The 25123-nt window shown below is 42.5% G+C and overlaps 1 protein-coding gene across 1 annotated transcript; it reads left to right on the forward strand.

Annotated features, from left to right (window-relative positions):
- Positions 1-1169: 1169 nt before the first annotated feature.
- On the forward strand, positions 1170-24508 carry cep162 (centrosomal protein 162). Its single transcript, XM_079561395.1, has 29 exons — positions 1170-1254; positions 1573-1668; positions 4626-4743; positions 5608-5736; positions 6415-6622; positions 6977-7032; positions 7205-7275; positions 7726-7756; positions 8881-8955; positions 10024-10212; positions 10294-10375; positions 10490-10739; positions 12097-12316; positions 13215-13345; positions 13572-13703; positions 14799-14930; positions 16860-16972; positions 17064-17163; positions 18037-18217; positions 18397-18560; positions 18628-18732; positions 18790-19026; positions 20237-20428; positions 20714-21008; positions 21109-21241; positions 21895-22036; positions 22297-22395; positions 22646-22780; positions 24021-24508. The coding sequence occupies exons 2-29, from the start codon at positions 1609-1611 to the stop codon at positions 24219-24221; spliced, it is 3981 nt and encodes a 1326-aa protein (XP_079417521.1). The 5' UTR covers positions 1170-1254; positions 1573-1608; the 3' UTR covers positions 24222-24508.
- The last annotated feature ends 615 nt before the right edge of the window (positions 24509-25123 follow it).

Consider the following 25123-nt stretch of genomic DNA (forward strand, 5'->3'; position numbering starts at 1 on the left):
GCGAGATCAATAAAGAATAAATCCATCCATGCATGCACGCACACTCCAGCTGCTCTGCGGAGATCCTGAGGCGACAGCAGGCCACAGAGACCTGGCCCCTCCAGCGCGTCCAGGGTCTTCTCCCGAGGCCTCCTCCCAATAGGACATGTCCAGAACATCTCCCGAGGCGACCAGGAGACATCTGAAACAGATGCCCGAGCCACCTCAGCTGGCTTCTTTTGATGTGAAGGAGCAGCGACTCCACTCTAAGCTCCTCACCCTATCTCTAAGGGTGCGCCCAGCCACACTGTGGAGGAAACTCATTTTGGCCGCTTGTATCCACGATCTTGTCCATTCAGTCCTTACTCAGATCTCATGTGGCTCCACAACAGATCTCACACTTCATCCGTTTCTCACTGGTGAACACGAACCCGAGATACTGGAACTCCTCTACTTGAGGCCGACCTGTAGAGGGGAAGCCACCTTCTCCAGTGGAGAACCATGGCCTCAGATTTGGAGGTGCTGATCCTCATCCCGGCCACTTCACACTCAGCTGCAAACCGCCCCAGAGCAGCTGATGGTCCAGATTTGATGAAGCCAACAGAACAACATCATCGGCAAACAGCAGAGATGAGATCCTGAGACTCCCAAACAGGACACCCTCCGGCCCCTGGCTGCGCCTAGAAATTCTGTCCATGAAGATAATGAACAGAACCAGGACAGCCCTGGTCGAGACCAACACGCACCGGGAACAGGTCTGACTTACTGTCTTCTTACTGTGTCTCAGTGTATTTTCCCAGTTGAAAACATTTTTATTTTGGAGCTTTTTTTTTTTATGGACCCCGGCGATACACTCCCCATATACTTATATCCTGATATAAGTTTGAGTTATTGTTGGTGCGGCCCTCAGACTCAATTCAGGCTTCTCATGTGGCCCCTCATGAAAATGAATTGCCCACCCCTGGTCTAGAATATCAAGACAGAAGTGTGGCGAATAGACGAGAGTGAAAAGCCGTTCTACGCAGGATTTTCTTTACGATCTTTGGTCGGGCCTCATAGTCCATAGTTCGGTTAACGAGTAAACAATAGTGAACATTTCTTACCTCACCTTACCGTATGTCTTTTCAGATATTTTTTGGCTGGTTTTGCTGGCCAGACCTGGCAACCCTGGTTGACGTGATCCCTACGTTACACAACTTCCGCGCGGACAACTCAAAACATAAACAGAAGAAGCAAATGTTGACATATCTGCGCCTTTCTTTGTTTATTAAGTTAGTTCTCCAAAACGATTTCTTTTGTCACAAATGCGAACCGATTCAGTCCCTTAACCTATAATTGTTGACGCTGCTTCTATTGACAATCGACACAAGCTAATGCTATAACGTACTTACTGTTAGCTTTTGCTGTTAGTTTAGTTTAGCCACTAAGATTTAAATGTGATTCACTCCTTGTTTGTCTGATTATTATGATGCCCTTGTTCGAACTCTAACAATGTATCTTTAGTCCCTGATTCAGCTCATAAATGCTTATTTAACGCAACTTGTAAGAAATCGTAGTAAAAGGCGTCAATGTGTTCGTTATAATCTTACAGAGGCGGTGTAATGTTGGAGCGAACATTCACTCTGCAAAATGAGCCGGAGATTCACCAAAGACGAGCTGGATGAACAGTTTGAGCTTTTTCTCAAAGAGGTAATGGCAGTACGAATATTTGTAGTCAACTTATAAAGAGGTAAAGCGAGGCAACAGGTGTATCTCCAAAGTCTAACGTTGTGGAGGATGAACATTGCTTTTGTTAAATCACATTAAAGGTGAAATGAATGTAACTGCACAGACGATGCAGTAACATAAGCAAATGATAAAAGTCATGCACAATATAACACTTTAACCTCTTAACCCCCACCTGGACCGAGCACAGTTTGAGAAATTCCACAGTTACCATGGAGATCCACCATCTTTACAGCTGTTAGCATACATTTCCATTGACTAACATTAGCTAAAAACAGTATCAAAAATGGAGAAAAATGCTGTGGAACAACTACATTAGCTGCTGAGTTACTGCTGGTAAATACATCTAACTCACTGTTGTGTCCAAGTGTTTTGATGTGAACAATAACTCCAGTATTTTCACTTTTAAAATCTCCATTAGTTTACAATTGCTGCTAATCCCATAATGCTTAGCGATATGACGTCACATTCCCGAACTCTATAGCGACAAAAAATGAGATGAAAACGAGGATGAAAAAGTCACTAAACCAAACAAAAAAGGGTTGTAAATGCAACAAAAAAGCCACAAAAGAGCAATAGTAAAGCAAAAAAAGCGACGACAAAAATGTGCCTCTAAGTGACAAAAATATGATGAAAAAGTGATGAAAAAGCGACAAAAAATGTGACAAAAGTGACAGAAATAGTGATAATAATAATAATGTGACAAAAAGTGATGACTACGCTGCAACAACGCAAGGAAAAAGATCCTTCTCGGTCAGTTTTGTAGGTCTTAGCTTTGAAATGAGTAGTTACTCTGGCCTATGAGACCTGTATAACCTTTTAGATTTGGGTGAAGCTGAACTGTTTAAGACGGGGGTAAAGAGGTTCAAGTTGAATACTACACGGTACGAAAAGAAAACAGTGAATGGTGTCAATAAAAAAACAGACTACCATTTAAAGCTTTTTCTCTCTATAAAGAAAATCTATAGACTGTAAGAAAAAAAAACTCGGTCCTGATGTGGAAGACCTCAGTGATTTGTTTTTTTTTGTGCTTGTAATGGATATTGTGCCAATTTATATAATAATTGGATGTTAAAAGTACTGTCATTGAAATTATGAAAACTATTGCACTCATTTAGATGCTCATCATATGATTTTTTGCATGTAATACTGGGATCGCTGGAGGTGCTCGCAATCTTCAGATGTTATTTACAAAAGAGTTAATGCCAGGGACGTGCACAGATAGAGCCCAGGTGGTGCTCAAGCACCTGCCCCTTTGCCGTGTGCCCTTATAAGTGCCCTTCTCAAGACCTGTTTTTTTTCTCCCCAATATTAATTATTATTTCTTTTATTGTTGCTAGATATTTGCCCTACTGAGCCAACATGTGGTGAAAATACAGTTTTAATGTTCAGCAACTTCATATCACGCTTCATTCCTCCTCCGCCTCTCGAGCCGCGGCAGCGCTGACGCTCCTGATCCCAGAAGGGCAGCTGTGCTGTCCCCGTGTTTCCCCTGTTTGAGACGATGGTACAGCCCATCTCTGTGAGACGCGGGAGTAAAGTAAACTGAGTAAATTCAATAACTTTATGAACGAGCCGGAGCGACATGACGGGATTATTAAGGGGAAAGGAAACGAAAGGGCCGTCAGTGCGAGGACGTCAGCGCTGCGCGTGTCGAGACCGTCAGGACAAAGTCACCGGTAACAAGTCAGTAACTTTAGCGGTTCTGTTTTGTCGCTATAAAATGTTCTGAAAATGAGCTGTAGGGCCTGGGCTGAGCGTAGACCAGGTCCAGAGCAGTGTGAGCTGAGCTGACAGAGGAGAGAGGAGGAGAGAGAAGGTGAGGAGGAGAGAGAAGGTGAGGAGGTGCCTGGGTTCTGGGCACTGTTGTCTGTGGGAGGAGCCCAGGATTATTGTTATTTAAGGTATTTTTTGACATGGACAAAGCAATGATATTGACAAGTCAGATGTTTTAAGTGTAGGCTATAGTACCTTTGCATCATTCATTTGTATTTGTGCTAGACTTAAGTGCAGAGCCTTGTGATAGTCTTACATCGTCCTCTAAAGAACATCTAGTTTATTTTTAGGTCCACATAATTGGACATTTTATATTGCCGTCTTAATCAATGGTCTTTTAGTGTCACTAGTTACAGAAAAATCACCTTTTTTTTTCGGCGGTTGTGCCCTTTTGTCTTGGTTGAGCACCTGCCCCTCAAAATGTCTGTGCACGCCACTGGTTAATGCTTTTAAGAAAAGGAATCTAAAATTTGTTTAGAAATGTAGAAAATGAGCTACATGGAAAGGGATGAAGAACTGTCCCTACTGTCCTATTTGAGAGTTAGTTTTACTTAAATATTTGACTTGGATTTGGGATGATTGTGGACATTAAACATCAATAAAGTAAAGTACCTGAACCAAATACATTTTCACCTGTTTGGTTTTACCCAATTCTATAAAAGCTATCAAAATAGCGACTAAAACTAGAAGACTAAGATGACTAACACTAAGATGAAAACAATAGAGTCTAAACAAGAGAGTGACAAAATTGTGACAAAAACACAATAAAAAAGCCACAGAAAAAAATGAAAGTGCGTCAAAAATGTGGGAAAAATGGGATGAAGAAGAACGTGAAAAAGGTGACAACAACATGGCAACAACGCAAGGAAAAAGATCTGTTTAGTTCAGTTTTGTAGGCCTTAGCTTTCAAATGAGGCGTTACCTAATTAAGCTCTATAGTCTAAAGCTGAACTGAAGTTTGGTTTAAGTGGGGCTTAAGACGTCTTCTTTTAAAAAAACAAGCAAAAAACATACCAATGCTATTCCAGGTAAGGGGTAATTAACTTGGAAATATGAAACAAAGCTGTCGGGCCACATGAGACAAAAAGTTTGGGATCCACTGCTCTTAAATCCTGCCATGAGCTTCCTGTCTGTTTCTTCCTTAGTCTGTCTCCGATGACTCTGTGGATTTGGGGAATTCGGAGAAGCCAAAGATAAAAGATAAAAGTCAAAAACCAGCCAAGAAGCCGACAGTCTCCTGGTTTGAGGAGGACGATGACAAAGGTAGGAACTCTTTAGAGGTGGCAGTTTTCAGCCCGAGTTTTAAGACACTTTGGAACCCCTGAAACTGTATTGTTCAGGCACTGGAAACGGGAGGAAAAGTGAGTGTGTCGATCCTTTACTGGTCCAGGAGGAGGAGTTTTGCTGGACAATAACTTAACTTGCCGTTTTTCCCCAACAGAGAAACCCAAATCCAGATTTCTCAAAGCGCCAAAACGCCAGACTGATAAAATTGTGGAGGGTGAGCTCGTGTAGACAATGTCTTAGAAATACCTTTCAAAAACAGTCTGATTAATAGTCTAGATTTACGGTTGGACTTATTGGACATTGTTTTAATGCATGTCTTATTTCTGAAGCGGACATTCCTAAGCCAGTCCCCAAACCTCGTACCTCAACTCTTGTTCAGTCAGACATTACCCCCAGTCACCACCAGGAGGCGCCAGGAGAAAGGGCGATCTCCAGTCCAGACAGTGAGCCTCATGGGGGCGGTGAAGACGGTAAACCCCAAAATGTCCCGATGTAGTGGAGTTCCCTCCCCATAGAGATCAGTCGATCAATTCAAGACTAGATTTGGAGAAAAGATTTCCCCGTTAGTTCCCTCCCTGTAGATAAAATAACCCGATTCCAAAATCCTGATTTACACACTTTGCCCACCCCTTCTGTGTGAATGATTCCCTGTGATGTTTTGGTATACTGTGTAGTCATGAGCGGAATGGCCCGGAATGGCCGTTGGCACAGAATGGCTGCCACACTGGTCACTTTACCCCACGGCAGATGTACAGATGTTGCTAACCCCGATTGTGACTAAAAGTGAGTGAATTAAGTTTCCTATTTGATTTATTTATTTATTATGTTGTCTTCTTTCAGGGTCACTGGGATCAGGGCGGAGTTTCCTCAAATCCCTTCGTAAATCTCAGACGATTCGAGAAGAGGAGGAGTCCACAGACCAAAAACGAACAGACAACGTCCCAAAAGAGGACAACTCCGACACACATGGTAAGGATAAACCTTCATATAGGAACTTAATTCTGGTTCTCCCTGTGTCTATGTATTTTTCCTCTAGGATCTCTGTTTTCTTCATTAACACAAAAGTGCACTATAGGTGCTCCTGACTAGGGCAACGCGTTATGGCCAAAAATGTATATCACAATATTAATAAGAAATATCATAATAACTTTATATTTCGCGATATAATTGACACCAGACAAAGCACTTAAAAATCACAGCCTTTAGCCAATGGGGCAAATTCTTCATTTAGAACCACCTATCTGAATGATGATGAAGAAAAATGATAAAGTGTTATTGCTAGGCAGCTAGCTCAGGAAAGCTAGCTAGCAGGACAATACTACAACTTGTCAGAGTTTATCCAAGATGCAAACCTTGATCCTTTTCCATGCAAACATGAGCTACTCGAGCAACATGCTTTATTCATATCATTGGATTTCTTTTCATGCGCCCCTGTGATGGTGTATACTGTATTTGTCATGAGAGAATTTTTAGTCTTGTTAATTGATTATGCTGACGAATGAACAAGTGGCGGCTCGTGAATTCTTATCTATAGATGCATGGATTTTATAAAGTAGCGACGTTGTTTTGTGACTTTTTCATTACATGTAGCTGCAGGAAATGGGCTCATCTCTCAGTCACAGGAATTACAGGTGTTCTTTTTTTCAGGCGTGTTGCTGACTCCGGCCCTCAGCTCACTGTTGGGAGCGGACTCACTCGTGGAGGCGGCCATGTTGGGGATGGACACTCTGGAGGAGGCGGAGGAGAAGGAGCGCTTCTTTGCTGAAATCGAAGCCGGTGCATCTTCCACCATCGACTACTCCAAACTCAACAGAGACCTGGACTCCACCGCCTCCACAGAGCGACCGGGACACGGGTTCGTGAGGCAGGATTTGTCTCTACAGAGGACACTGTTACTGGGCTTAGGATCGATCATTGTCCTGACATAGACTTCAACACGGAGGCAGTAGAGAGCTCCTTTATTTCCTTATAACAAACATTCAAATTGTGACTTTGATTTGATTGCTATTCATTTGAAATGTGCAAAACATTTAGTAAATTTGTAAAGGTGCTGGAAAAAACTGCAAGAACTTGAAAAGTGCTTGAATTGTATCTCTCTGAGCCTGGACACACTTTGGAAATTATGTGTGTTTTACATGTATCTACTTTTTAAAGCTTTAATGTGAAGTGAACTACAAGGATCTGTCTCAAAATGTTGTTTTGTCCACAGAAAAACTGAGGAATCTTTGGAGGAAGCTGACAAAGAGAATCCCAAGGAGTCGCCAGGTAAAACGATCACAGTATTTTTAGCTGATGTCGATTGACAGGTGTTGTTGCAGGAGCTCTGTGAGGTATTATTATATGAACCACTCTTGCCCCATTTTGTAATTTAATGAGGATAATAAAGACCAAAGTAGGATTAAAGCAGGTCTTAACCAGGACTTTGTCACTGTTCCAGGTTCCCCGCACTACAGCGATGACTTTGAGGAGGAAGAGGAGGAGAAAGTGAAGGAGCCAGAGCAAGAACAGGTTTGATATCACTCTTTGTCCTTTCCTTTATACACTAGAGCTTTTATTAATAAGCACTAATATGGATATGCTAGTTTTACACACCAAACAACCCATTTGAATGCATTTTATATTCTGTGCAGGCCAAGCAGGGGAAATAACTTTGTCTAAATTATTCCAGCCTTTGTGACCCAATTGTACACACTCTTCCTTACTGGTTCTGCAGTACACATTAGGGCTGAACGATATGGACAAAATTTCATATCTCCATATTCATCCAAGATATCTCGATATTGATACGATATGGTATAGCTATGGGTTAGGTGAAACCTAAGCATTTTTCAGAAAAATAAAAACATAATAATAAAAGAGTGCAGTTTTATTGATCAAAATCTATGCCATTTATATCTTGCTTTTTCAATATTGATTATTCAGTATTGATCTAATGTCCTTGTTTTTTGTTTGTTTCAGAAACCAAAGATGTCTCCAATTCTGGCTAAAGGTAAGACAGATAACATATGTGCACTAACGTTACATTTGAAGACATTAATAGTGGAAATAAAAGATCACAATATATTTGAACACATTCTACCGTTTTGTAGAAGTATTTTCCTCCCCCTACATGTTCCAGCCATGTCTTAATGTGTAGAATGAGCTCAGACCTGTTCACCACAACTGCCTCTAAAATCCTGCACCGTCACTCAAAAAGGTGTTAATTCGGGTCCGAAATGCCGTCATGCACAAGCTTAAAGGAATAGGCCACCGTTTTTACATACTAAGATATGTTCTTAGCTCACTTTAGTCGAGTTAATATATCCCCGTCTGGTCTTTGTCCGTGCGCTCTGTCAGGCAAACGGAGCACATACGCAGCCTCTCCCACATGTCACATAGCTCCGAAAAAGCTCACGATAGAAGCTACCAAGCTCTTCCACGTGTTCCCTATTTAAATAAAGTTACGTGAAGTGTTTTCATGCGAAGTATATTTACACAGAAATGTAGCATGTCGATTTTATAAGCAAATAAAAAGGGGGACTATATTGTGAGGCGCAATGATACGAGGAGCACAGCGTCCGCGTAGTAACTCCTAAAGACTTCCCCCGCTCACTTCCGTCAATAACCTTTAGGAGTTACTGCGCGGACGTTTTACTCCTCGTATCATTACGCCTCACAATATAGTCCCCCTTTTTATTTGCTTATAAAATCGACATGCTACATTTCTGTGTAAATATACTTCGCATGAAAACACTTCACGTAACTTTATTTAAATAGGGAACACGTGGAAGAGCTTGGTAGCTTCTATCGTGAGCTTTTTCGGAGCTATGTGACATGTGGGAGAGGCTGCGTAGGTGCTCCGTTTGCGTGACAGAGCGCGCGGACAAAGACCAGACGGGGATATATTAACACGTCTAAAGTGAGGTAAGAACATATCTTAGTATGTAAAAACGGTGGCCTATTCCTTTAATATAGAAGCTGCAGTTACACGTATGACCTGAGGTGGCAGTAGTGAGTATAAAATGGCTAACTTGCATCTAGCACCTTTAAAGTCAATGCCATATAAAAAACAAAAACTGAATGTCAGCTGTCTGTAATCTGCTGATAATAATTTGATCTGTCTCTGTAATATAGTCTCTCTTTACGACTCGCTGGACGACACCAGAGAGGAGGAGAGGAAGAAACTCGCGTCTGCTTCATTGGACAAAGGTAACACCTTTATGGCCTTTTGGATGAACCACCTTCAAATCCAAAATGCAAGTTGAATAGAGGTCGACAGATATATCAGATAAGCAATATATCTGGCCGATATTTGGGTATCTAACAATATCTACTATCGGATGATTTAACACCGATAAAGAGCCAAGATCCGTTCTAACCCGAAAGTGAGAAACATCGCAATAAAAATCATTCACAAGTTTATACACCTCTGAGGCTCTGAACATATTTTATATATTTTATGTTGCTGGCTTATAATTTCTGAATCATAAGAGAGAGATATTGACCGTATTTGGTTTTGGAATCTGCTAGATTTTGTCATTTAAACAAGCTCCTCTGAAGTACCTACTACGTATTAGTGTTTGAATAAAATTGCCCTCTGCCTCTAATAAAGTGCCCCCTGCTGTCACAGCTCAACACTGACACATTTTACAGTTTACAAGCATCATACACAGAATTGGAGACAAGACATATAGAAACATATTGGCATTCGCCTTAGAAAAACCCATATCGAACCCATATCGACCTCTATTTCCAAATGTATCCATTTGTTTATCTCTCAAATGTTAATGTGAGCTTCTTTCATGCATAAAGCTCAAATCTCAGTTGCAATGATAAGATACAGTATATTATTTGGAAGATCTGCAAAATGACAACATTGAGTAAACAAAAACGTTAGAAAATGTGTTGTGCAACAGTGAAAACAAATATTAAAAAGGTAACTTAAATTGGTTAATAGGTAAGAGTTTCACACATTTTTAAATCAATTCTCAAATTTGAGCAACAAATGTAAGGGGCTGTACCCATTTTCTCTCTTTCATAGTAAAGTGAGATCTACTTTGCCGGACGTTGTTTATTAAAGGAGAAGTGTTGGCAGGCTTATTGTTTTCAGAAAGGTGTGAAACTTTCTTACAAACTCATCCCGCTAAGAATCAGGAAGAAAACACATCAGAGAAGTAAGCACACATTATTTATACTGGGTACAGGTTTAATCCAAGACGTTCACATTACTTATAACTTGTCACATCAATCTAAATTAGTGTTTTTCTCCTCCTACAGCACAGTTATACGGTCAGAGCGGAGGGTCAGACCTGGAGGCTCTGCACCAGGCTCTACAGATCCACATGGTTCAAGATTCAGAAGAACTCAACCGAACCTTCTCCTCTTCACCAAAGCCAGCCCAGCCCCAGACTCCGTCCTCTCCTCCATCTCCTGCGCTCCACAGACCCGCCTCGACCAACGAGTCCGGTCAGTGGTTCTCTCCTGGGCTAGAGTCCGGATCTCACTCTGAATTTGCTGACTATATTTTATATGAACGTTTCTGTCCAGATTTACCGACTGCAGAGGAGCTGCTGAAGCCAATTCGACCTGAAGAGGATGGTTTAAGAGGCTTCAGTCTTCGGCCGCTCAGGTCAGACTCTTGGACATTGTGAAACCCACCAAAAGTAGTTGTTTTTGCAGGCTAATTGATGTTGTCTGTTATCGTTACCGCACAACAACGTTCCTTGTGTTCCTTTTGTCACAGTGTTTTGGACCAAACTAAACCGCCTGAACCCCAGGACTCACATGGGACTTTTCCGCCGTCAGACCAGAGGAAGCCTGCTGATGTTGAGGACAAGAAGCCCCTCTCTGGATGGTCGACCAGCACAGACCCACTCCCTGCCCCAGACCCTCAGCTGATCCAGGAACGAACGTGGAGCATCCGCGACGAGGTGCAGAGACTCATGCACGACCACGAGCCTCCCTCCGCTCAGACCGACCGGGCAAAGAAACAGGTGCGGGACTTGGGGTCATGTTGGTTTGTTGTGCCTTCGTTCAGAAAGTAATTTCGACATATTATAGTTATTAAAGCTTGAGTACTTTTCTTGTAGTATAGTCAGTTTCTGTATGCTGTATATTGTACAGCATTCAGCAAATGTTGGGAAAAATACATGTGCCCTGTCTGCATCTAAATATCAGAATTTCCTCAACACTGAAGTATGAGTCTACATCAGCCCTGCTACTTTCAAGCGAGAATCAGGCCCTCTAGTTTCTAGGACTGGGACAAAAGATTGGATTTTTTTATATAGCGCCTTTCACAAACATGGTCACAAAGCGCTTTACATGAGACAATTGTATATTCACTCCACACTCGGCGGCGGTAAGCTACGTTTACTTCAATTTCCCCCGACAGAAGCGTTGTTGCAACTGCACACGTCTGCGCCAACGGTCCCTCTGACCACCACCATACATTCACTCACACACAGCATTCATCCTCGCCTATTGTACCTGTTTTGAGTGCTAGGGGAAACCGGAGTACCCGGAGGAAACCTACGCAGACACGGGGAGAAGATGTAAACTCCACACAGAAAGGCCCCATTCAGGTGGGAATCGAACCCTGGACCTTTTTGCTGTGAAGTGAGAGCACTAACCACTGCGCTACCGCATCACAATATTTTCAATACTAGTGTTTGGAGGTATTTTTATCCTGCACTCCTTTATTTTTCACTTATACAAATGTCAAATGACATTTGGTTTACAAACTTTGGACACATGACTTTTTACACATTTTAAGGTAAACATATTATCATAATTACTTACTGTATGGCGATACTTATCGGATCGGCCCCGAGTATCATGATGCGTATCGGATCGTGACAAAAGTGAATCGTCCCAGACCTAGTAATTTTAATAACGGTAATATGAAAGGCTCAGTAAAACATTCCTCTGTGCACCTCAGTATTGATGTTTAATATTTGAAATAAAGACGGTAAGGTTTGAAAGACTTTGCTTGTCATGATTTCGAATTGGCCAGGAGCGCCCTCTGCAGGCTGTAGTTGAAAAGACACATTAGAAAGCAGTGAAAAAAGCTTTCACTTTCAGCTGACTGATAGCTAGCAGGTTCCACGGTGTAGTGATGAATACGCTTCAAAAGTTGGGTCCAGTGCTGTAAACATGGGGAAAATAGTTTAGTGCTTTTTTACGCTTCAGAAAGGAGGTTTGTTCAGGTCTGTTTTTGACAAGGGAACAATGCAGCAACATGGTTAAAAGCTCAACAAAGTCAATGTGCATTGTTAATCATTTCTGCTTTGTTGAATAAATAAGACATGAAATAATCTCTAGTGAGCTCACTCAAACTCTTTGCTCCTGCAGACCTCAGCTTCATCCGGCTCCTTCCACTCCCACCTCAGGAGACCAACAGCGGCTCCGCCCACGTGGGTCCGTGGCCGAACTCTGGACTCTAAAACCACAACGACATCACGGCCTTCGTCAGTCCCGAGTTCCATGCAGTCCAAGGCGGCAAAACCCTCCGTGTCTCAGCCCCACGGCATCAGAAGCACCAAGGGACCAGCAAAATCACAGAGCTCCTCAGGTCAGTGAACCCAAAACTACGAATGAACAACTAATCTGACTGTAGCTTTCCCTTTAAAGCCACACTGCAGAATATTCCAGGTTTATATACTGCCAGAACTAAAAAACAAAAAAAAGAACAGTCATCTGGATTTAACGGTTCTGATCTGGGGTTACTGTAGTTACTCAGGTCTAGGTTCAACTACACTCTGTACCCAAAGAATATTATGAAGACCAGGTTATTCCATCAATGGGTTTCTTCTTCCCTGATGACACGGGCATAATCCAAGATGACAATGCCAGGATTCACCGGACTCACATGTCAAAAAGTGGTTCAGGGAGCATGAGACACATGGATTGGCCACAAGTACGGTTGCCAGGGGGCAGAAAATTCCTGATAAATTTAAACAATTTCCAGAAACTTTTAATGGGAACATTACCTGGAAGTTGGGGGAATTTTCAAACACTAAAAACTGTCTTCTTCAAAACCTTGGGTCAGACATGGAGATGATGATTTCTTTGAGACTTTTCATCGCCGCTGTTATGGATATTAGTGTATCTATCAAGTCAGATTCTTATGCTGCAGTTTATATCTGTCTGTAACGAAGAAGCCTTCGGTTGTGTTCATTCCCTGTTCATTCCCGTAAATTTCCGTTAAAACCCATGGAAAATTTTGTAACCCTAGCTACCACAGAGACCAGATCTTAACCCCATTGAGAATCTTTGGGATGTGCTGGAGAAGACTTTGCGCAGTAGTCACACCCTCCCATCATCAACACAAGATCTTGGTGAAAACCTAAAGCAACACTGGATCTATTGACTTCGCAGAAGCTTATTTAAACCATGCCATTGCTGTGATCAAAGCTAAAGGAGGTCCAGGCAGTTTAAGTAGAGCTGATTGTGATTCCTGTTTCCTTCAGCAGAGCGAGGAGCCGAGGGCAGTGACCTGTTGCTTTCTGTCCAGTCCTTGGTGTCTGTTCTCCAGCAGCAAATCAACTCCAAACACAGTGAACCAGCAACAACTCAGAGCCAACTCTCACCCACCAGACAAGTAAAAACTGCATCTATTACTACTGCTACTGCTGCTACTGTTAGTGTAACGCCTACTACTACTACTACTACGACTTTTGCTTCACTTCTATTACCAGTAAGAAGCGGGATTCGAACAGAGTTATTACTTTACCCAATTAACTAGACCGACTTACTGCACAATGACTACGACTTCTTCTACTAATACGTACTTTCTTGTGTCAATACCTCCTTTACTTTGTTTCCAGAAAGAGGAGTGTTCTGTGGTGGAGGATCTGAAAGCTCAGCTACTCGAGAAGGAGAAACTAACTGAAAAACTAAAGCAGGTTTCAGAGGAGCTCATCTCCGTCAAACAGCACAACTACGTACTACAGAGCCAGGTGAGGAGAATGGGGCTCAGATTGTGGAAAGAATTGGAAATATCTTGAAAAGTCAATGCACAACTTCTCAAACAAGTTATTAACCTCTTAACTCCCACCTGAACGGATCCCATTTTCTCCAGTTTGGCTTTACCCTAATCAAAAAGATTCTTGGGGAAAAAGCACCAAAAATGTGACAAAAATTCAACAAAGATGTGGCAAAAATGTGACAAAAACTCAACCAAAGAGTGACAAAAATGTGACAAAAATGTGACAAAAATGCAACAAAAATATAACAAAAACTCAACAAAAATGTGACAAAAACTCAACAAAAAATTACAAAAATGCAACAAAAATGCAACAAAAATATAACAAAAACTCAACAAAAATGTAACAAAAACTCAACAAAAAAATTACAAAAATTCAACAAAAAGTGACAAAAATTCAACAAAAATGTGACAAAAATTCAGCAAAAATGTGACAAAAATTCAACAAAAATGTAACAAAAATTCAACAAAAATGTGACAAAAACTCAACAAAAAATTACAAAAAATCAACAAAAATGCAACAAAATGTGACAAAAATTCAACAAAAATGTAACAAAAACTCAACGAAAATGTGACAAAAACTCAACAAAAAAATTTCAAAATTTCAACAAAAAGTAACAAAAAGCTCAACCAAAAAGTCACAAAATTTCAACAAAAATTCAACAAAAACTCAACAAAAATGTAACAAAAAGGAAAAAAAAAAGAAAAGGAAAAAAAAAAACATACAAAAGGTGACACAACACAGCAACAACGCGAGAAAAAAGGTCACAGTTTTGTGGGTCTTAGCTTTCAAATGAGGTGTTACACAGCCAAAAGAGGACAGAATGCATTTGGTTTAGGTGGGTGGTAAGAGGTTAAATGAATGTTGCCAAAATTAAGACCTTAAATGTTATTAGAAAGCATTACATTGGATTTCAACTTGCATTAAATCGAAATTTCTTCCTCAATTCCTCAATTACATTTGAGTTGTCGCTGCCGGTATAAACCCAACTTTTTTTTTTTACTGTGTTCTTGGACTATTAAAAACATGCATTATTTCCAAATAGATAAGTCTTTTATTGTGTTTCAGTTGCGCAGTGCAGAGGAGGCCATTCAGAAGAACAGATGGACAGATGCCGCTGACTCGACGCATCAGGAAAAACTCCAGCAGATGGACAAAGAAATGAAGGAGCAGGAGACGCTTATAAAGGGCTATCAGCAGGTCTGTGAGGAATGGGCTCAACATGGCAACATCCAGGGCTTCCAACATTATACAGTGTTAAAAGACTTTTCCCATTCACTCCTCCTGTTTGTTTGTCCCCATTGTGAGTGAGTGATAGTGCTGGGTAAAGAAAAAAAAGAAATATTAAGTCTTTTTGTTCGTGTTTTGATGCAGTTGGTCATCAAAATGCAAATAAAAAAGTGTCACACAAGTTGAAAAAAATGAAAAAAGGCATGAAATTGGGGGGGGGGGGATAATTTAAAAAATATAAAAGAAAAATGGGAAAGTTGGAGAAAAAACACATGAAAAAAATGGGAAAAAATCTGGCAAATAAAAAAAAATAGTGGGAAAAATTGTATAAAATGAGAAAAACTTGGAAAGTGTTTATTCTAGGGGTGTAACGGTTCACGGGGATGTATTGAACCGTTTCGGTTCGGCCTGTTCGGTTCGGTCCACTTGCGTACCGTTTCGGTGTATTATTTTCATTAAATAATGTAAATTTATTATTAGCGTCATATTAAGTGCCGCGGAACAAAGTTCCTACGCGAGTTTCCGCACGGACGCTATTGAAGCTGCATGAGTAGCTGAGAGAAACGGAGAAACTGCAGTCGTTGAAGGCGCTGGCTTTAAGTATTTGATTAAAAGTCTTGAGCCTCTCTACAATATCCCATCACGTCCGCACTTCAGCCAAAAAGTTATACCAGCGCTCAGAGCCGTTTCTTCCTATACGCAAACTACGCAAGGTGCGTAGTGTTGTTTCACTGATTAATCAACGCGTTGTTACGGGGACAGGCTCTTCCAGCGCGCACTCACTCTCCGCCTACTTCGCCACATATAACACCAAAACGGAGTAGTCTGGTGAAGTGAATGAGCAGGAGAGACCGACCGCCTTCCCCCTGTCTCTTCCAAAGCACGAGTGCTTCTCCGCTCGTGTCCCGCTCGGCCTCTGTCTCCCGGTGCTTCGCCTCATGCGCGGCTCCTCCGCGGCTGCATCATGTCACCCGTGTCCCGGGCGCAGCTCTCATGTTTTCTCAGCGCGGACTCTGGGCCTCACTCTCATTTAAACTCTCATCTTATTGTGTCTGGTGAGTCTAGAGTATCCGGACAGTAGTTTGGCGAATGGACGAGAGTAAAGCCGTTCTCCGTGCCCTTTTTGTTGAGTTGAATCCACATGGTTCTCACGAGCGCAGTTACTTACAGTAACTCTGGTTCTCTGAATGTGCACAGTCTAAAACGGGTTGGGCGACTCACAGACTAATTCTCAGCGGTAAGACAGAGACAACAGTCAGGAGCAGGTTTCAGTTTTAAATCAGCGGTTCCCAATCTGTGGGTCAGGGACCAGAGGTGAGAGAATGGGACCATTTGCCATTTACTATTTTAAAAAGGGAAATAGACTAGTAGTAGTCCTAAATCCCAGTCTCACAGTGGTTTAGTGGTTAGTGGTCCTCACACAGGGGGTCGCTTTTATTTATTTTATGCAAGAATTCTATTGTGTATTGGCAGCTTTTCAAAAGAAAAATTTTGTTAGTTCTTATTTATTTGTACCGAAAATTAACCGAACCGAGCCCTCCAAAACCGTGAACCGAACCGAATACAATTTTAGCGTACCGTTACACCCCTAGTTTATTCTGCTCTTTATTTTAGTTAAAGAACTTTTCTTGGTTTATCTGTATTATGGTTCTATAGGATAAAACATTTCGTATAGGTATCGAAAAAAAGTAACATTCAGGTATTGTTATCGAAAACCAAGTATTGTTAAAGTACCGGTTTCTAAAAAAAACGGTACTCAGCCATTATAACATTGTAACATGACTGAAACCTCCACAAAGTCAGCTAATTTCAGCAGGGAGAATGTCACTGCTTTGATATCGTAGTACATCTCTTTGTTTGACTGAGTCTTGTCTAATCTCCTCGTTTTCTGTGCTTTAGGAGAATGAGCGTCTGTACCAGCAGATGAAGGCGCAGCAGGCGAGGAGCAAAGCCAACGAGGACGCCATGTTCAAGGAGAACCAGAGGCTGCTCAGCGAGTTAGCTTTCACCAGGTCAGTGTTATTGTTGTACATTTAACAAAGAGTGTTATTAAGATAAATAAACTCACATTCAATATCTCCTGTGCTTTTCTGAATGTTTCAGAGAGCAGCTGAACAAAGCGCAGAAGCCTGTGTCAAACCTCTGCTCCATGGACCACAGTCAGAGGATCTCGCAGCTGCTGGACCAGATCAATGGGTTTCAGGTCAGAGGAGTGTCTTCTGTTATGCACCATTCAGGCGTTTACCCTTGGACATCATAAACCATGTTCGCGCGGGATTAGAATTAGCCGGGGACCTCGATATAACTACATGTCCCTTAGGAGGTCAGTAATTTCATAATCGCCATTCGCACGGAATAAACAATGCCAGTAATTCACTCAGGACAGATAATTACACTAAATGATGACAGCAGTCCTTATATTCATTGGTGTCGCAAGCACTGACTATCTTACGGACTAGGTTTGTTTGGATGTGCTTTGCTCTGATGCTCCTCCTCCGTCTAACTTTGCACCAAACGCATGAAAACCTTTCCATATATCCTGCATACTGATTGGTTTGTCTAATATTGCCAGCATTTGGGTCGAAGTAATGCTTTTAGCGGCAAATAGTATTCATTTTGCAGGGAAATGGACAGTTGAAGACATTTTGAATTGATGTTGCCTTCATTAGACTTCAATACGTGGAGAAATGAGACAAACAAGAAAAGTATGACATAAGACGTGTTGAGCAGAGAGAGCTGCAGGTGAAATAGGAAGAAGGTGGAGGAGCGGACCAGTGCAGGACACCACGCTCTGAAACAGGGACAAACCCAGGAGGCGGTGCATTGTTTCAGAGGAGCCCTGAAGGCAGTACTTCGGTTTCCCTGACCTCCAAAAACATGTGCACTCAGTCGCAGCGGCCAGGACTAGCCCAACACCTGAACGCAATTTCATTTTTGTACGTTGACAAATAATAAGCACTTACTTCAAAACTCTGACATCTGCCACTTTAGTTATTTGTAGGGAAATATTACCACCATTTTCACCTAGAAAAAAGTCCTCAGGTAATCCTATATTATTCTATAACTTAATGCACAGAGGAGAGAGGAGAGGCAGAGTGAGGAGATCCAGCGGCTGAAGCAGGAGAAACAGGCTCTGGAGGTCGACCTACAGCTGCTGAGAGACCAGACCAGAGCCCAGGATCTAAACCAGCCCCGAGCGCAGGCCTGGACCAAGCAGACGCAAGACCAAGTCCAAGACCGGGCCATGTCTGACTCTGGTAACCTGATAAGTCAAATTTAAAGAAATATGAAATTATCAGTACTTTTGATCAGAAGCAGGAATTAGACATAGAATCAATAGAAACCATTTTAGATATAGTACTGAATAAATGATGCAGACGTTAAACAGGAACTCGCTTTATTAAATGTATTCTGTGTGTGTATTGCGTGTGAGCAGGAGACAAGACATGTGCGATCCGTGCGATGGAGCAGAGACACGTGGAGGAAGTGTCTGAGCTGAAGAAGAGGCTGAAATGGTTCGCCGAAAACCAGGAGCTTTTGGACCGAGACGCCGCTCGACTCAGAGCAGCCACAGCGGAGATACTGCAGCTCAAAGAACAGGCTCGTCATCAGGGAATTACACCCATAACCTCCTTTGTTTTATTATACTGACAGATTTCTGTTTCAGGTGGAGAAGCTGAAGGTGGAGGTGAGCAAACGGAGCAGTGAGCAGCAGAGGAGAACGAGGGAGAGGTCTGCGGACGCCAAGAGGACACGGGATCTGGAGAGACAGGTGAAGAACATGAAATAAACTGTAAATCAACCAAACAATGACATGTGTGTTTCTCAGGTGAAGGAGCTGGAGCAGATTTTGCGCAGCAGGAACCCGAACTCTCTCCCGGCTCTGATCTTCGCCGCGGCCAGTGCCCAGGACCCCTCCCTCCCCTCGTCTCCGCCCTCTCCCCCAGGCCGAGTCGCTGCGCTGCTGGAGAGGAGAGTTCAGAGGCTGGAGGCCGAGCTGGAGGCCCACGATGAACAGGCCAAACGCACCCTCCGCGCCGTGGAGCAGCAGTTTCAGGCCGTCAGGGTAATGTGAAGTAACATAGCCTGCTGTATTTTTATCTCTTTTGTTTATAACTTAGACTGACGTGTATTCCACGCAGAAGGGGCATAATTCAAGGCCTTTTTAAATTAATCCAGTTCTGACTCCTTGCATAATGAGGTGAAGACCTAAGGCTGCTTCATAGAGGCTGCATGTTACATGTTGGAGGGTTTTTCCGGCTAAAAAGTTTTCTTTTTGTCTTGGTCTGATCGTCTGCTCTTCTTTAACTCTGAGCGGAGGTACGTTTAACTCCACCCCTTTAACCTTACTGTGAGTCTTCATAGAGACGTCTGTTAGGAAGCGACCTCCATCTCTCTTGGTACAGCTGAATTTTCTGCCTTTTTCTGCGATCTGCCTTTGTGGTTTCTGTGTTCCACATTGTTTTTCTGGATGCTTTTGCACATCTTTGCTGTGTTTTGGTAGAGGTGTGGTGGATTTGTTTACTTTGAGAGTCCAAAATGCTCCTGAAGAAAGCAGCTTTTTAAAGGTGAACAAAAGCTAGCTTATCAGCTAAACCCATTTGAGACCTAGACATTTCTTCTTCTGAGACACTGAAGAGGCACCAAGAGCCCCCACACCTGCAGCACAGTGAATGCACCACAAGAGGAGCTACTGGAAACAAAAGAGGGACAAACAAGGAGATGGTGAAAGAGCGGTGTGGAGCGGAGGGAGCTGCAGGAGGAAGAGGTGGAGCTGACCAGTGCAGGACACCACGCTCTGAAACAAAGACAAACCCAGGAGTCGCTGCACCGTTTCAGAGGATCAAAGGAGACAGAGGGCAGCCAGGTTTCTTCCGGATGCTACAGTTTCCCCGTCCTCCAAGGTCATGCGGGTCAGGTTGACACACAGTGGCAGCGCGGCTCAGCCACAGCAGCTCAGGACTGACACCTGAACACTGTTTTGTTGTACGCTTGTACAATGACAATAAGCACTTACTTACTTACAGAATCACAGCAGAGCTCGAGGCATGAGGACGGTATAAGTAAAACGCTTTTGAAAACTTCATGACTTATTATGAAGTTTTACTTTTATGAGCAGACAAGGCACATTTCAAACAGAAATAACAATTTTTTGTCCAAATATGAATGGACTGGTCTCAACAGACCCTTCTAAGTTCATTTCCAATAAAATCAATTATCGTAAATGTCCAAACTGATTGAGATTTTATTTTTTGGCCATGCCTCTATCTGTTCAGATGCGTTACGAGCAGCAGATCTCCGAGTTGGAGCAGCAGCTGGAGCAGAAACATCAGCAGGAGGAGATGTCAGATCTGGGCCTGGTCCAGAGTCTGAGGGAGGAGCTGAGGAAAGAGAGGGACGCTCACACGCTGAAGATAACCACTCTGCAAAGCCAAGTGGACTCTCTGCAGCAGCAGCTCAAACTCAAGGTCAGTGCGTCAGTGTTTGACGTCTGCAGAACGTCTGACTGTACAGAAATACTTCTACCTTTCTCCACAAATTTAGTTTTATGCTGTAAAAGATGACATCAATGTGTTTAAAAATAATCTGATTGACTGAATAATCTTTGAAACAATTTATTTTAAAGCCACACTGTGTAACATTTTCTACAGTAGATTAGAACCAAATAGAAGCCTTTTTTTTCCATTCTGGGTGTGTTTACGGATCAAAAACTCCTAAGAAAAGTGCCTCTTTACTGTCAAACCTCTCCCCAGTCCCACTCCAGTCCCGGTCGGCACCAGCGTCAGGCGGAGGAGGCGTTCGGACTCCGGATCGAGCGCCTGAACCAGGAACTGTCCACCAAGTCCCGGACCATCCAAGACCTGACCAGGACCGTGGAAAGGCTGCAGAGGGAGCGCAGGAGCATGCTGTCTGTGCCCGTCCCGAGGGCAGAGGGGAAAAGACCGACTGCCCCAATCAAAACGGCTGCTGTTTCACAGGAGCGGGACACGGAGATGTTTCCTGCTCTGAGCGTGTGTGACAAGACCTACCAGCCCACGGAGTTCACAGGTGGGAGCAGGAGAAAACGGCCTGGGATAGTTCGACAATTACAAATCTAGGTTAGGATTTCATGAACGATTGTCATGTTCTGTCTCGTGTCGCGTTGTAGACACTCACATCTCAGAGGTGCTTCAGGAGAACGAGGCTCTGCGACAGAAGCTGCAGCAGATCCAGTCGGACTCGGAGCGAGAGCAGGACGGGCTCCAAAAAGCGCTCACCCACACACAGGAGCAACTCAGCAGGTTCACACAGTGTCATTTGATTCACTTTGATACCAACACAACAAAACAGTCGTCCCATCGCCATAGAAACACTAGGATGTTCATTACGTCACTGGTTAAGAACGCTTTGTCCAGTTAATTGTGAAATTTGTATAAAATGTTTTAGTTTACTCATCTATATAACTTTGGTTTAGCTCGTTAATGATTTCTGAAGTCATACAAATACAAAATACATACAAAACAATTCAGTCCATTTCTGTGGTGGTTGTCTGTGGCTGATCACAGTACAAGCAAGTATCCAAAATCCCCCCTGAGCAAATCTCTATACATTAACTAATATATCAACAAAATAAAACCAGAAATTTAAACCTGGCTCTATCCATTATTCAGATTTGGTCCTCAATTCTGGCCTTTATATGGAAACACAAAATGACAGAAAACTTGCAATACATTTTCTCTTATTTTTATGCCAGTAATCTACAGCAGAAGTTTGCACTGGAAATCTCTATATTATTTTCTTGTCTCACCTTGAAGTTTGGTCTTTATGTACTACACATTGTTTACATTCCATTCCATTCCAGCCACTTTTCAGTCCTGGTCTCATCCCGGTCAGAATGATAAAGTGACATTTTTCTTGAGTCAGAGCCTCCTCTTGAGCAGTGTTTGTGTCTCAGGCTGCAGGAGGAGCACGCTCAGCAGCTGTCCTCAGTCCAGGCCCAGTCCCTGCGAGAACAGGCCGAGCTGCGGTCCGGCTTCGCCCTGGAGCACTCGGAGTCTGCAGTGGCGCAGCTCACCAGCCAGGTCAACACACAGCAGGTACGGACTGCAGCAGCCGTTATTAGTGTAACAACTGTTTCCTTGTGAAGAAGTCCTCACCAGCCCTGGCCTGTGTGTTTTAGAGTCATTTTCTAATCTTAATTGTTTAAATGTACAATATGTGGCTCTAATATATGAATTAGTGCCATGTAATATGAGAAAAATCAGTGATATTCCATAATCATTTACTAATCCACACAGCATTCAATTCAAACACAAACACTTTTCATGAAATAGTTTGTTTGGGTTGTGTTTCTCAGATCCTGGTGCAGCACCTGCAGGAGCAGCTGACAGAGGCTCAGAGCTGGAGAGAGGCTCTGAGCGTGAGCAGGACCAGAGAGGAGGCTCTGCAGAAACAGGTGAATTCAAGATTTAACTTGCATTAAATGCATTTTGATATGTCGTAATGACCAAATACACCCAAAATACAAAATTCTTTAACAATGTTGATGGAAATAATGTACATAAATAATTAAATAATTACTTCAATAAATCAATAATTTCAATGCTTTTTAATGACTTTTAAGGCCTTCATTTGGGCACAATTCATTTAATGTATACTTAAGTACTTCGTTTGGACTTTTGTTGATTTCTTTTGTCGTCCTGCAGCTGAGCCGTCTGCTGGAGGACCTGAAGGAGGCCCGGGACAGTCAGAGCCCAGAGGTGAAGCTTCTGAGGGGTTTAGAGAGAAAGCTTCACAACATGGAGACCAGGCACCAGCTCAGAGACCGAGAGCTACAGCAGGTTCGACTTCTTAAGTTTAAGATTCCCTCTCTGTCATCCTTTACTCCTGTAGTGTCTAACTGAGATGGGGGACAGGTGAGGATTCTGTCAAACTGCATCAGATTTACTGCAAGTACAATTGAATCCATACACAAATACTGGCCCATTTGAGAAATATGGGGGTTAATGATATAGGGAAGCAGCAAAGTAGCAGACAGCAAGAAGTAGGACTAGTATTAGTAAAAAAAACACTGTCGGACCAGAAAAATTATCTTGGATTGCTGCAGTTGGTCAGGTCGAGGTTCAGCAACACTGGGTGCCCAAAGAATGAGATCAGCTGAACATCCAGAATGACCAAGTTATTCCAAGATGATGATGCCAGGATTCATCACGCTGACATTGTGAAAGAATTGTTCAGGGAGCACCACAGAGTCCAGATCTTAACCCCATTGAGAATCTTTGGGATGTGCTGGAGAAGGCTTTGTTCACAGGTCACACTCTCCCATCATCAATGCAAGCACTTGGTGAAAAATGTTTGTGAAGCTGGATCTTTTGACATTGCAGAAGCTTATTGAAACAATGCCACAGCGATTGTGCTGTAATCAAAGCTAAAGGCGATATAACCAAATATTAGAGCATGTGCCATCTTTTTTGTGGCGACTTGTGTTCTGTTCAGGCAGTGTATAATGGTTATTCTGTGCAATGTATTCATTATACTTGGAATTAACTAAGCAAATAGGTAAGAGCCTCCTTACTGAATGTGGTGAGCTGGAAATTCCTGAGACATCATCACAAAGTCCAGGCCTAAACCCCATTGAGGATCTTTGGAATGAGCTGGAGAATAATGGTTTCTTATTGAAACAATACTTGGATAAAAGGTGTTTGAATAAAGAGCATTAATGCTGATTTTGAGAAGGTTTGCACTACCTTGATTGCCAACGGAACAAGCATTTTTCAGCTTTAAATAAGATAAATTAACTTGTACATGTAAAGTGCAAAAAACAACCCAAACTCTGCATATGTGATCTTAATTCAAGCACTTTTCAAGACTGTAAACTATGGCTGCTCAATGCTGTTCAAATACCCATTTTTCTGATAAGTGTTGCGATTCGATTCATGATGTTCATAAGCTTCAAGGACGATGAGAAATACGAACTGTGACAATAATAAAAAGAACCACTGGCTTCTCTGATAAACATTAACTCTGCAGTCTGAGTGTGAAATGTGACAGCGTAATGGTGCTGGTCGATTGTTGCTGCAGGTGATTGGAGGAGAGTTCTCGTCGGTGGACCTGCAGTCGGAGGTGCAGCGGTGGAAGCGAGCGGCTCAGGAGAAAACCCGGGAGCTGGACGGTTTCAGACTGGAGCTGGACTCAATATTGGACATCATCAGACACCTGCAGAAACAAGGCGTGGTGCTGCCGGTTCCCAGTCCACAAGTCACCGCTCCCGCCGTCAGATGAGCGGCTACATTCACAGAAACAACGGTGGCAGAGTGGTAATCACAAATGTCAGTTCTTCTGAGTGGGAGAAAAATATCAGGTATACAGTCCTGTCCACTAGGGGTCACTCAAGGACCATAAACTACAACTCCCTGTGGTTCTTGTGGTTCAGCGATTCTCAACTCTGGAGCTTAGTCTGGCTTAGTCTTGGCTTTTTATTTTGTTTTTTAGTAGGAGGAGGGTGGGCATCAATGAAAAAAGACACTACATCCATGGATCATAGAGCATTTACCTCTGAACTAGAGCTGTGTTTTGAAGAAGTTTGTATTTTTGTAGTACATGTTTGTTTATTTAAAATATTGCTATAAGTAAGTTAATAAATATTTAAAAACCTAACACATGTTTATTTTTTCTGTTGCTATGAAGAACATGGCATTATTAGTACAATAATAGATAAGCTTTGTTTTTAATTAGCATTTAGGGTTAAGGTTAATGCATTTTTAACTTAATTTAAGTCATTTATATGAACAAAAACGCTTCCGATATTTTTCAGTTGGCTCAAGGTTAAAACTTAGACCTGTTTAGACCTGATTTAGCCTTTGTTTAAATGATAAATGAAGTGTTTTACAGCATTGAACCACTCACCCATTCACACACCAATGTACGCAGACACTTAAGGCAAAGTGGGTGAAGTGTCTTGCCCAAGGACACAATGACAGTGTGCATCTTCAGGAGCTGGGATTCGAACCCCTGACCTTCCGATAATGACTCTACCAACTGCCCCACTGTTGACCTGGATTAGACATGATTTTGACCTGGTTTTGACTTGGTTTAGCTCTATTTAACCTTGGTTACCGGTAATTGCTTAATCCTGGTCTAGTCCTTGTTTAGTCCCGATTTAGTCCTCCGGTTTAGACCTGTCT

This window comes from Gobius niger (assembly GCF_951799975.1).
Source record: "Gobius niger genome assembly, chromosome: 8".
Taxonomy (NCBI): Eukaryota; Metazoa; Chordata; class Actinopteri; order Gobiiformes; family Gobiidae; genus Gobius; species Gobius niger.